The sequence below is a fragment of the Callospermophilus lateralis genome, chromosome 7 (assembly GCF_048772815.1).
Source record: "Callospermophilus lateralis isolate mCalLat2 chromosome 7, mCalLat2.hap1, whole genome shotgun sequence".
NCBI lineage: Eukaryota > Metazoa > Chordata > Mammalia > Rodentia > Sciuridae > Callospermophilus > Callospermophilus lateralis.
This window is the reverse complement of record NC_135311.1, coordinates 109,589,617-109,602,066: the sequence shown is the minus strand read 5'-3', so window position 1 is coordinate 109,602,066 and position 12,450 is coordinate 109,589,617. Positions and strand designations below refer to the sequence as shown.

The following is a 12,450-nucleotide window of genomic DNA, read 5'->3' as shown; positions in this document are numbered from 1 at the left end:
AGAGAAGAAAATGTAATCCTATCATATTCCTTTGTTTAATAGTAAACAAATTTCAGTTTCTATTTCTTTCAGTTCATTTCAGGGTTATTCCTTTGGTTTTATTTTTACTTGAAATTTTTACTTTGCTAATTATCTATATAGACAGTTCTTGTTTCTCTTCTATAGAATTCTCATCTTTTAGAGATGTGATTATCTTCTAATTGACCATGAATGAATGGATTTTTGAATTAAAATTTTAAAAAGTTTATTATTATTTGGATTAAATCTTTTTCCTTTGATCATCTAACAACCAGAGTCCAGTCTTTTACTCTGAAATGCTAAATCCCTTCTATCCTGTAATTATGTGATTGCTAGGTTATATACTGTGGAAATGGAGTTGGGTTTGACTCTTCTGTCTATAGAATTTGCATATAATCTGATTTCAGCATTGTGTCTTGCTTTATGCCTTCTTAGGTATTTTCATTTCTGAGTACTGAACCTAAGATTTTGCAGAACAAACTAACACCCCTCTCTCTTTTTTTTTTTTTTAAAGAGAGAGTGAGAGAGGGAGAGAGAGAGAGATTTTTTTTAATATTTATTTTTTTTTAGTTATTGGCCGACACAACATCTTTGTTTTGTATGTGGTGATGAGGATCGAACCCGAGCCACATGCGTGCCAGGCGAGCGCGCTACCGCTTGAGCCACATCCCCAGCCCCAACACCCTTCTTTTTAAAAATTTTTTTTTTAGTTGTTGACAAACATAATACCTTTATTTATTGTTTTTATGTAGTACTGAGAATTGAACCCAGTGCCTCACACATGCAAGGCAAACGCTGTACCAACTCAGCTACAACCCTAGCCCCAATACCCCTCTTAACTACAGCCTCCCTTATGCTTATTATAGCTTGTATCTTTCCAGTGTCATTGGTTCTGATCTATCTATTTACTTTAGATCCTCCTCTCCAAAAGAAAACAAAATATGAAAACAAAACTAAAACAACCACTCTCCAAAATATATGTATTTTATTTGTTTATAAAATTGTTTTGTTTTGGGGGAGAGGCACCCAGGCCTCATGTGTGCTACACAAATGCTCTACCACTGAGCTATAACCACAGCCCTTTTAAAAAATAATTTCACTTCTAAATAGTCAGTCAGTTTCTGTCTGTCTGTTTTGGTATAGCGTGGAGGACAAAAGATAAAAGCATGTGCTCACTTTGCTACTTTTTTTTTTTTGGTATTGGGGCTAGAACCCAGGTCCTCATTCATGCTAAGCACACCCTCTTCCACTGAGCTACACCCTCAACCCTCACTCTGCTATCTTTAATTGGAAATGTTTTATGCAATAACCTCTTGAATTATTCTAAGAATAGTAATTAGGATTTTTAAGATTTTCTTTTTTTCTGTATTATTTGTTTTACTAAAAGGCTAGTTTTGTTTGTACATAATATTTCTTTTATTTTATGTTGTTTATTTTCCTCCAATTCTTGGCAGTTGGGGCTGGGGTTGTAGCTCAGTGGTACAGTGCTTGCCTAACATGTGTGAGGCACTGGGTTTGATCCTTAGCACCACATAAAAAATAAATAATGTAATGTTAATATGAAAAAAAATTCTTGTTTTAGTCTTTGTCATTTGTGTTTCAAGTTCTTACTGCTCTGTGCTCAAATTGGGTTCTACTAAAGTTATATGAACCTTTTTATCTAGCAGGCTCTTACTTTGAAGAGGGATATGATGATACAAGCCTTTTATGTGTGGGTAGGATGAGTCAACAAACTAGCTTTCCTTTAGAATATATAGGTGATGAGTTGGCAGGTTGTTTATAGGATTGTGTAATATTTGCAAAATGAAGTTCAGAAGGCAGGTATGCAGGCTTTACTATAGGTTTGTGAAAATTTTGAGTTGAGAACTATTATCATTATTATTATTTTAAATATTTTTTAGTTGTAGATGACACAATATCTTTATTTTATTCATTGTTATGTGGTGCTGAGGATCAAACCCAGTGCCTCACACATGCAAGGCAGACACTCTACCACTGAGCTATAGCCCCAGCCCCTTCATCATTATTTTTTTGATGTTGCAGATTGAACCAAGGGCCTTGTGCATTCCAGGCGAGTGCTGTACTACTGAGTGACATCCAGCCCTAATATTATGATTTCTTGTGGGAATTTTATGGAAAGACTTCCCAGTAAAGGGTACATTTGAAAGGAGACTTGAAAGATAACTAGATTTTAAAAAAATGTATCACATTTTTTTGATTAAAAAGTAAAACAGGGCTGGGCTTGTGGCTCAGTGGTAGATCACTTGCCTAGCATGTGTGTGTGAGGCACTGGGTTCAATTCTCAGCACCACATATAAATAAATGAATAAAATAAAGGTTCATCAGCATCTAAAAAAAAGTAAAAAAAAAAAAAAAGTAAAACAGACTCATTTTTTAAAAAAAATTTGAGTATAAAAACATGTATCAGGGCTGGGGATGTGGCTCAAGCGGTAGCGTGCTTGCCTGGCATGCACGCAGCGCGGGGTTCGATCCTCAGCACCACATACAAATAAAGATGTTGTGTCCACCGAAAACTAAAAAATAAAATATTAAAAAAAAAACAAGGAAAAAAAAAAACATGTATCATGACAAAGTGAAGTTCTTAGTCTTTCTCCTGCATCTTAGTTGTTTTTGTTTAGTTTTTACCAAATTGCTGTCCAAATGAATTATCTCATATTTTGTTTGAGAAAACTGTAAATAACTAGGATTTTGCTGGCACAGGAAGATTTAAGTGAATTAGGTGGTTAAAATTAAGCCAATTGAAAGTACTAGGCATAATGCTGAAGCTGAATGAGTGAATGGGTGTGGAAAAAGAGTGGAAGGAGATGAGGCCAGGAAGAAATCTTGATCTATGGGGGTCTTTTTATGATGTTAATTCTTTAAATAATTAATTATTTGGCTTAATTCTTTAAATAGTAGAGAGCCAACAGAAGTTTTTAGGGAAGGAAATGATACCACTACATTTATTTTGGTTAGACCACTAGCAGCAGTGCGAAGAATGTTGTGATGAAAGGGTGAAAGTGGCAAGTTAGCTGGCAAGTTCCTGAGGTTCTAGACACTTAGTCTTTTTTTTAAAACACAGTCTTTACAGGTGACTTTCATGTAATTTTCAGTGAGACTAAGGCAGTCAGTAAATTGGATTGAGCACATGGAGTCTTCTAAGTGAGTCTTCTGCTCTCTAGCAGTGTTTCTCTTCTGAATCCCAAGGCTAGACTTATTTAGGAAAATTTGTCTATACCACTCATGTTGCACTGAGTTAGTGAGAAACCAAGTAGATTGGAAGAGATTGGAAAACTCCCATACTGATGGTTAGGTATATATCAAGGTGTAGGAGGTTGGCATGGTATTGAATATTACTAAAAATAGTCAGTTCATTTCAGTGTCCTACTTGGAATTCTCACTACCACCAAGACATTTGGACATTTTAATGCACTATAGATTATAAAATGGATAAGGAAGACTTTACTTTGTATTAATATGATTTTATCCACTTGACATCATTGCATCTGTATTTTTTCATTTATTTATCAATAAATAATTACATATATATTTTTTGACCCTTGGTTTGAAGGTAAGCAGCTGCTCCCTTTGTCCAGCAGTGTACACAGCAGCGTGGGACAGGTGACTTGGCAATCTTCAGGAGAAGCATCAAACCTGGTTCGAATGAGAAATCAGTCCCTTGGACAGTCTGCCCCTTCTCTTACTGCTGGCTTGGTAAGTGATAGTAAGGCTGTTGGCTTTTTTGGGGAACAAACCCTTGAGCCTCATTTATCATTGCTACATATTATTCTCGTTTTTAGGATTTAGGTAATTTCTCAAAGTGAAGTATAGAACAAGATTGGAATTTTCATTGAATATATTCTGTTGACTCTCCCAGGCTGTCACTGTCACTGGTACTAATTAGTGAGCATCAAGGAAAAGATTCAGTATGGTTGTAATGTTAATGAATACATTTCCTGAGAAAGAACTTTTTTTTTTTTTTTTTTTTTAATAGAAATGATTCTAAATTTTGTGACATTGTGTTGCTTCTCTATACAACTCTGTTGTATACATATTTAATACATGATAGGGAACATCTTTGAAATACAGTGGGTACTTAAATATATATTAGATGAAAGAATGAGATTTTTCTTCACCTGGATTTTGTGTGATAAGCAAGGCATGTATGATAGTCTGGGCATGCTGTTTTCTGCCTGTCCTTTTAAGTCATACCATTTTACCTTCAATGGTTCTGCCTGGCTACCTAAGGCACCCATTAATTTTCTGCCAGTCTCATACCCTTCCTTCTGACCTTTAGGATAGATATAATAATAATTTTCAAGGTATAGTAGCAAACTTGCTCCCATTAAAATGTAATCTAATCTATACTTTAGAATTATCAGCCTTTTGTCTTCCATGGAATAGAAAGTTTTACCCATTTGTTCATCCTGGAAGAGGGGATTGGGGAGGAATTCTTTGTGTAGCAAGAAGAGAGCTGAATTTTTGATCAAGGGATTTCCTAATATTACCTGAAGTTTGGGATTCTTAGGTTGTAGAGAGAACCAGGATTACTTATGGCACTTCTCCTTCCCCCAAATTTTTATTTTTAAAATTTCAAACTTACAGAAAAATTGAATAAGTGGTACAGTGAACATCCATGTTAGCCTTTGCCTGGATCAGTTTGTAAACATTTAGCCATATTTGTTTTACCTGTATGTATATTTAATTTTTTCCTGAGACATTTTAAAGCAAGTCAAGGACAATATTATACTGTATCCTTAAGTATTTTTTTCTAAGATCAAGGACAGTCTCCTAAATTACTGTAATATATTATTAGACAGAAAGTTTAAATTTAATTAAAGTATCTAATATAAAAGCCATATTCAGATTTCCCAACCTGGTCCCCACATGTCTATAAAAGCCCCACCCCTTCTTATTTAGCCTTTGGAACTTAAAAAAAATATATGGGATGTGCACCCTCATAAAGTCTAAGGGTAATTCTAGGCATCTACATTTTCCTTAAAAATATTATACCTAATTCTACAACACCCCTTTTAGAACTACTGCCACCAACTTAAAGGAGAGTGTTTGATTTTGAGGTCATGTGTCATAGAATGGATTCCTAGACTAAGGTTGGTGGAGTCCTAGCCTAGGCCAAGTGAAGTAAGTACAGTAGTCCTTAGTATTTGTGGAGAGTTTGTTTCAGGAATCTCTCAGATTTCAAAATCTGCAGATTCTCAAGTTTCTTATACATAGTGGCATAGTATTTACATATAATTTATGTATAGCCTCCATATACTTTAAATAATTTCTAGATTACTTATACAATGTAAATGTTACATAGACAGTTGTTGTATTGAATTATAAATACATTTTAAAGGATACAAATAAATAGATGAGGAACTACATGATGTCTGGAAGTGTACTTAGTGCAGGAGCTTCCTCTCCTGTGAGTTGGTGCATGCCATCCTCCTGGCATGTGGATGAATTCCCCTTCCTTTAAGCCACACTTCCATGTGCTTAGCTGTCCAGGAACACTGTAAAGCCTGTACTTTGTTTTTTCATAGAGATTTCATTATATATGCATGACTCAAGCATAGACAACTGTTTAGAAATGTGATTGAACACAACATGTATTACTAATGCTAATAGGCTGAGGGGGGAAATCCACAAGCAAGGCTAGTCTGTTTAGAATCTTCTTGGCCTCTCTGTGTAGCATTCCTTTTTAGGTATGAGGCCAGATTCCTTTTGAAATGGGGGTCTTGCACTATCAGAAAAGATAGGTCAGAGAATTTCTTTATGGCCAGTTCCAAGATAGAAAGGTGTGGGCATTGAGGGTGGGTTGGGTGTAGAGTATTTTTTGTTTCTGTGTCCTGCCTTGGGGAAGAGAAATTCTAGTTTCTATGTATAGCTTTAGGGAGGAGGGTAAAAAAGAATTGATGAAAGAAGGGCTTAAAAGTATTCCAACTTTATAACAAAAAGACTGTTTTCATCTTTATCACTCTGGGAAGCTGTTCTGAAGCTACTTTAAGAACTAAGGACACAAAGCCAAATATTTTGACTTTATTATTTTAGTTATTTAGAAATAACAGGGCTATGTGAGTTGTGAGATTGGTAAACCTGGACAAAAACCACAATATATATGTGGTGATGTCAGAAGATGAGATTCATATAAAATAAAATCAATCATTTTAGAGTGTACATTTAATAGCATTTAGTACATTCACAATGTTTGCAGCTACCATCTACCTAAAGTTCTAAAATATTTCACTACTCTAGAAGAAAACTGTCTACCCATTAAACAGTCATTCCTTATGCCACCCTTATCCCAACCATGGCAACCACCAATCTGCTTTCTGATTCTAGGGATTTACCTATTCTGTATTCATATAAGTGAAGTCATATAATAAGTCCCACCTTTTGTGTCCAACTTTTGTTATTGAAGATTGAACCCAGGGACACTTAACCGCTAAGCCACATTCCTATCCTTTTTTTTTTTTTTTTTTGAGATAGGGTCTCACTAAGTTGTGTAGGGCCTCCTCTCTAAGTTGCTGAGACTGGCTGCAAACTTATAATCCTTCCGCCTCAGCCTCCTGAGTTGCTAGTGACTTTTTTCATTTATCATGTTTTTAAAGTTTTTCTATATTATAGCACATACCAGTAATTTATTCCTCTTTATGACTGAATAAGATTCCATTGTATGGATTTACAATAGTCTCCCCTTAGCTGTACTTTGGCTTTCCAGGGTTTAAGTTATCTGAGGTCAATAGTAGTACAAAAATAGGGAAAATCCAGAAATGAGCAGTTCATAAGTTTTAAATTATGTACTATTTCGAGTAGCTTGATGAAGTCTTATACCATCCTGCTCTGTCCTGCCTGAAACATCTTTGTTCAGCTGTACATGTTCCCTGCCTGTTAGTCTCTTAGTAACCATGTTAGTTATCAGATCAGCTGTTCTGGTGTTGTAGTGCTTGCTTTAAGTTCCTCTTGTTTTACTCAATAATAGCTCCCAAATTCAAAAGCAGTGATGGCAGTTTTACTACACAGTATATTTAATTATTAATTATTATTATTTTCATCTTACTGCCTAATTTATAAGTTACAACCCTAGCCCCAGGGATTTTATCTTGTCCTTCTGTCTTCTTGCATTCTTTTTTTCTTGGCTGCAATTGAGTAGCTTTCTTCTATCATGCCATTCTGCTGTGATGCTCTGTCTCACTTCAGGCCCAGAGCAATGGAGTTGGTTGACCATTGACTGAGACTTCTCAAACTGTGAGCTAAAATAACTTTTCCTTCTCTAAGTTGTTCTTGTCAGGTATTTGATCACATCAGTGAAAGGCTGACTAACATGTCATCTGATGTAGATACTCTTTAAAAAAGTAATTTAGAGCTGAGGGTATAGCTCAGTGGTAGAGTGCCTGCTAAGTGTGCATGAGGCCCTAAGTTTGATCCCCAGCAACACACACACACACACACACAGAGTTTATTTATTTAAAGTTTTATTATGGTTTCTTTGTTGACTCATAAGTTCTTTTTTTTAACATTTATTTTATTTATTTATTTTATGTGGTGCTGAGGATCAAACCCAGTGCTTCATGCATACTAGGTGAGCATTCTACCAGTGAGCCACAACCCCAGCCCCTTGGTTATTCTTTTTGTTAAGAGGAATATGTTTCTAATGCCACCTAGTATCATTTCCAGGGTATATGAATAATGTTTCATAAGAGATTTTAAAACAAAAATTGGGAGATTTAATGAGATTTGGGTATTAACAGTCTAGAGTTTTTCAAAAACATTCTCTCCTTTTTTTCTGGCAATATCAGGTTTCAACCCCAGGGCTTTGTGCATGCCAGGCAGGCACTCTTCCACTGAGCAACAACTTCAGCTCAGGCATCCTTTCTCAAATACCAAAATAACCATTATTTTACCTGAACAAATTTGGAGCCGAATTTTATCTAGGATTGTTAAGCATTTTTTATCTCTTCTGTGATGATTTATAAAGAATTTAAGGTATATCATCCTAATATAAAGACCTCTATATTGTCTAAGGAAAATTAAAATTTAAAAATATTAAAGATGAATTGATTGTCTAATGGATATCTTAGTTCATTTTGCGTTGCTATAATAGAATACCTGATTGGGTAGTTTGTAAAAAGTAGAAATTTATTTCTCACAGTTCTGGAGTCAGGGAAGTCCCAGATCAAGGTATTGGCATGTGGTGAGGGCTTCCTTGCTACATCCACAGGTGGTGGAAGGTGGAAGGGCAAGAGAGTGTACCCACTCCTACAAGCCTTTTTTTTTTTAAATATATATTTTTTTTAGTTGTAGATGAACACAATATCTTCATTTTTATTTGTTTATTTTTATGAGGTGCTGGGGACTGAGCCCAGGGCCTCACACATGCGAGGCAAGCGCTCTACCATTGAGCTACAACCCCAGTCCTACAAGCCCTTTTTATAGTGGCATTAACCCATTTTGGGGGCTACGTTTATACCATAATGTAATGAATTCTTATAATTTTTTGTTTCCTCAGCATCCATCTCAAATATATATTGATTTTTTTTATTTTATTTTAATTGGAAGCAATGCTCAGTCACCCTTAACCGAATTTCCAGTTCTGTATTCCCTCTCAGTTCCTTGGTGTTGTCAGTCCAGACTTCTGTCTTATGCAACCACCTCCTGGTAACCACTAGGTGCAGGGGCTGTGCAGATAGGCTGATGTGATTCCCTGTCAGTCACAGTGTGACCTATTGGAACTTATGTCTGCTTGATTTAAACTCACTACTTAAAACTCTCCAAGAAAAATCTGTTTGGATAACTTCCTGGACCCAAATAAGTTAGCTTGGGGATCTGCCACTCCATTTTTTGATGTGTGTGTGTGTGTGTGTGTGTGTGTGTGCGCGCGCCAGGTGTGCCATGTACCCCTCAGGGCCTTAAGTAATAAAATCTTGATTTTTGTCTTATATTTCCCCTTATCATTGAAGGGGATCTTAATGTACCATAACAATTGGGATTACAGAGATATCTTATTGAATTTGTTGATGCTTATAATACGTGGGAAAATGTTTATGAAAGTTTTCCAAAAAGTGTCATGTGTCAAAGAGGATGATATTAAGTTATCAGTTAAACCAGGGTTGGGTTGTGGCTCAGTGGTATAGTGCTTGCCTAGTGTGTGTGAGGCACTGGGTTTGAGCCTCAGCACCACATAAAAATAAATAAATAAAATAAAGGTATATTGTGTTCATCTGTAACTAAATAAATTTTAAAAAATATATTTAAAAGAAGTTAAACCAGTGGATTTTGTTTTTAATCTTCTACAGAATGTACCAGTTCTGGCTTTTTTTATACCAGGGATTGAACACAGAGGTTCTTTACCACTGAGCCACATCCCCCACCCTTTAATTTTTTGTTTTTTTGTTTTTTTTTTGAGACAAGGTCTCATTAAATTGCTTAGGGCCTTGCTAAGCTTTAAGCTTGTGATTCTCCTGCCTTAGCCTCCCAAGCCTCTGGGATTACAGGCCTTGGTCACCGGGCCCAGTAGTACTGGCCTTTTGATTGGGCCTTTATTGTCATGTAATGCCATGCATCTATGTGTATGTGTGTATGTGTGTGTGTGAAAATATTTTTTTTTTAGTTGTTGATGGACCTTTATTTCTTTTTATGTAGTGCTGAGAATTGAACCCAGTGCCTCACATATGCCAGGCAAGCGCTCTGTCACTGAGCTATAACTCCAGCCTGCGTCTGTGTATTCAACAGTGCTAGGCAAAGATTGAAAAGCAGTGCCATTAGTATGTTTTGTCATGTAAGCAGATATTTGAATTGTGATAGAGAACTAGTTTTTACTAGATATTAGGCCTAGGTTCTTTTGCATACATTCTTATATATTTCTCAGCCATATTGAGTGTATTGTCATTTTTTCCATTTTTGGAATCTGTCTTGTCTATAGACTGTATCAGGAACAAGACAGATTTTAGAGATTGGAGACCATTATAAAAAGAGGAATTTTAAATAGTAGTTGCTGAAAATAGTTAATATAGCAGACCTGAGATTGTAATTCTTAGCAGGCCTTTCTGCAAGGTTGGCTCTTAACTGATGTCTGGGAACTTGAGCTTTTATTTATTTATTTATTTATTTATTTATTTATTTATTTATTTTGTGAGCTCAAGTGTGGTACATACTAGGCAAGCACCCTATCATTGAACTACATCCCCAGTCCTTTGGAACTTTTGTAGTAAACAGTTTCCTACACTGATAAAACTCTTCCTTGAATGGCAAGGAACAGTGACTCACTGTGCCTAGACTATACAAACCATGTAATTTATGCTAAGCACTTGCTTTCCTTTTGGCACTCTGAAATTTTGAAGGCAGAGGGGCCATGTGACTAGCTCCAATGCATGCTTGGAGTACTCAGTCTCTTGTTAACTTTCCTGGTAGACAGTATTTTATGTATGTTGTCAGAATTTGTTGCTGGAGGAATTAAGTGTGCTCTGTGTGACTTTACTAGAAGAGAATTCTTATAGGCTTATACCTGATTTCCTCCAGACTACTTTATTTGCTGATTTTGATTTGTATCCTTTCACTGTAATAAATCTTACTTATGAATATGACTATTTGCAGAGTCCTGTATTTACTCCTAGAGAATCACTGAACTTAGGGGATGGTCTTGGGGATCTCCGACACAGGGAGTCTTTGCAAGGCTTGTAGAGTGGTTAAGGGTCATCTTCCCAGATTTACATTAATGATGGAGATTGCAGATTATTTTATGTTAATTACTTTAAGTCAGTTCATAGCACCTGATCCATGTTTTTCTCTGCTGCTAATTACTTAGGGAACGGCATTGTTTGCCTTGTCCTATTAGGATGACAATGTTTCTACCATGACCTCCTTGTGTGCTTTATGACACATAAAGGAGATAAAAAGATCAGGACTACTATTTTCTTGGTCTGTTAACTCCTTGTTTGAGTCTTATTTTCATTTTGTTTTTTATTATTTTTGTTCAGTTAATGTTATTTATGTGTGTACTATGTTAAAAGTATAATGCTGAGAAAGAAAATTAGGATACATATCTCTTAAGCTACCTTATTTATTTATTAATTTATTTTCTCCTATACTTTGCCCATGCTTAATAAATCCTCTTCTGTTTTCTCCTCAGGATTTCCTGATTGATATGTTATGTTTGTGAATATATTTAACAGTTTAGGTACTCAAAAAAATAAATGTTTTAGATTGTTCATCTTACTTCCCATACTTGCAACATTGTTTCTAACCCATAAAATGACATAATTTGCAGCATATACTCTGGTATGTGGATGTATGTGTGCATACATGTAGGTTTGTATGTTTAGTAACCACAATTTGTTAGTGTTGAATGAGAGAATTATGGGAAGACTTTTGATTTAAGATATCCTGTCAGTATTTAACATGTGGAATGTATATGTAATAAATAGCTTAATAACAATGCAGCTCTAATAGGTTAAAGTGAACCTATGCAGTCCATTTAATTCTGTGATCCATTTGAAACGAATTTGTAAATTTTCATCCTTAACTGCTTACATTGAGGTATTTACATCTATTGTGGGACTTGGGAATTAATCTTGCTATGGTGTTGTAAAGTTAGAAGTAAATCAAACAATGATAGTCTCAGTTCTTTGGGTGGAGAAGTATAAAACAGAGATGACATCAGAAAAATTATACTTTTGAGGATAATACTAGATTTGTGTTTAAATTAGGGTCATGGTATCTCTAGGCTGTAGAATTCTTTCCTAAATTGTGTCTGGTTAAACTAGTAAGTAATAATGTATCCACATGATATTGGGGCTTTATTTATTCATTTAGCAAACATATTTCAGGTTTTCATTGGGTTGCCAGGAATTGTTTTGAATGTGGGAGAAAATAAGATGTATAAGACACTGTCCTTAATTATAGAGAACTACTAGTTGCTATATGATCACTATATGAGACATATTATGGTCACAAAAGAAGTGGTGATAAGTTGTGAATGTGTGGGTATTAAAAACTTAATGATAATGCTTGAACTGGGTTTTAAAAAATTGTGGGGAGGATACTAGGGATAAAACCCAGGACATCATACATGCTAGGCAAGCCCTTTTCCATTTTGCTATATTCCCAGCCCTGTTTTATAAAATTTTGAGACAGAGTCTTGTTAAATTTCTCAGACTGACCTTGAACTTGGGATTCTCTTGCCTTGGTCTCATGGGTACTTGGGATTACAGGTATGTGCCATCACGCCTGACAGAGAAAGGTGATAACCAGAGTCAAAGGGTAGAGGGCAGATAATGATAAATAAACAAAGTGTGTGTGTGTGTAGATAACTGTATATTGTTTAGAGAAAGTTTTTTTTTTAACTGAATGAGGGTCTTTGCCCATGTTCTTTACTCTCTGTACATTTTTTTGTTTTCCTCCTCAGTTGTCTCATCTCTATTTAATTTACTT

The 12,450-nt window shown here is 35.5% G+C and overlaps 1 protein-coding gene across 6 annotated transcripts in view; it reads left to right on the top strand.

The window, feature by feature from the left end:
- Mast2 (microtubule associated serine/threonine kinase 2) overlaps nt 1-12,450 on the top strand; it is a 183,379-nt gene that overhangs the window by 25,736 nt on the left and 145,193 nt on the right. For all 6 annotated transcript variants that reach the window (XM_076860506.2, XM_076860505.2, XM_076860504.2 and 3 more), the window contains exon 3: nt 3,590-3,732. In XM_076860506.2, the coding sequence (XP_076716621.1) occupies nt 3,590-3,732 (143 nt within the window). The remainder of the gene's footprint in view (nt 1-3,589; nt 3,733-12,450) is intronic.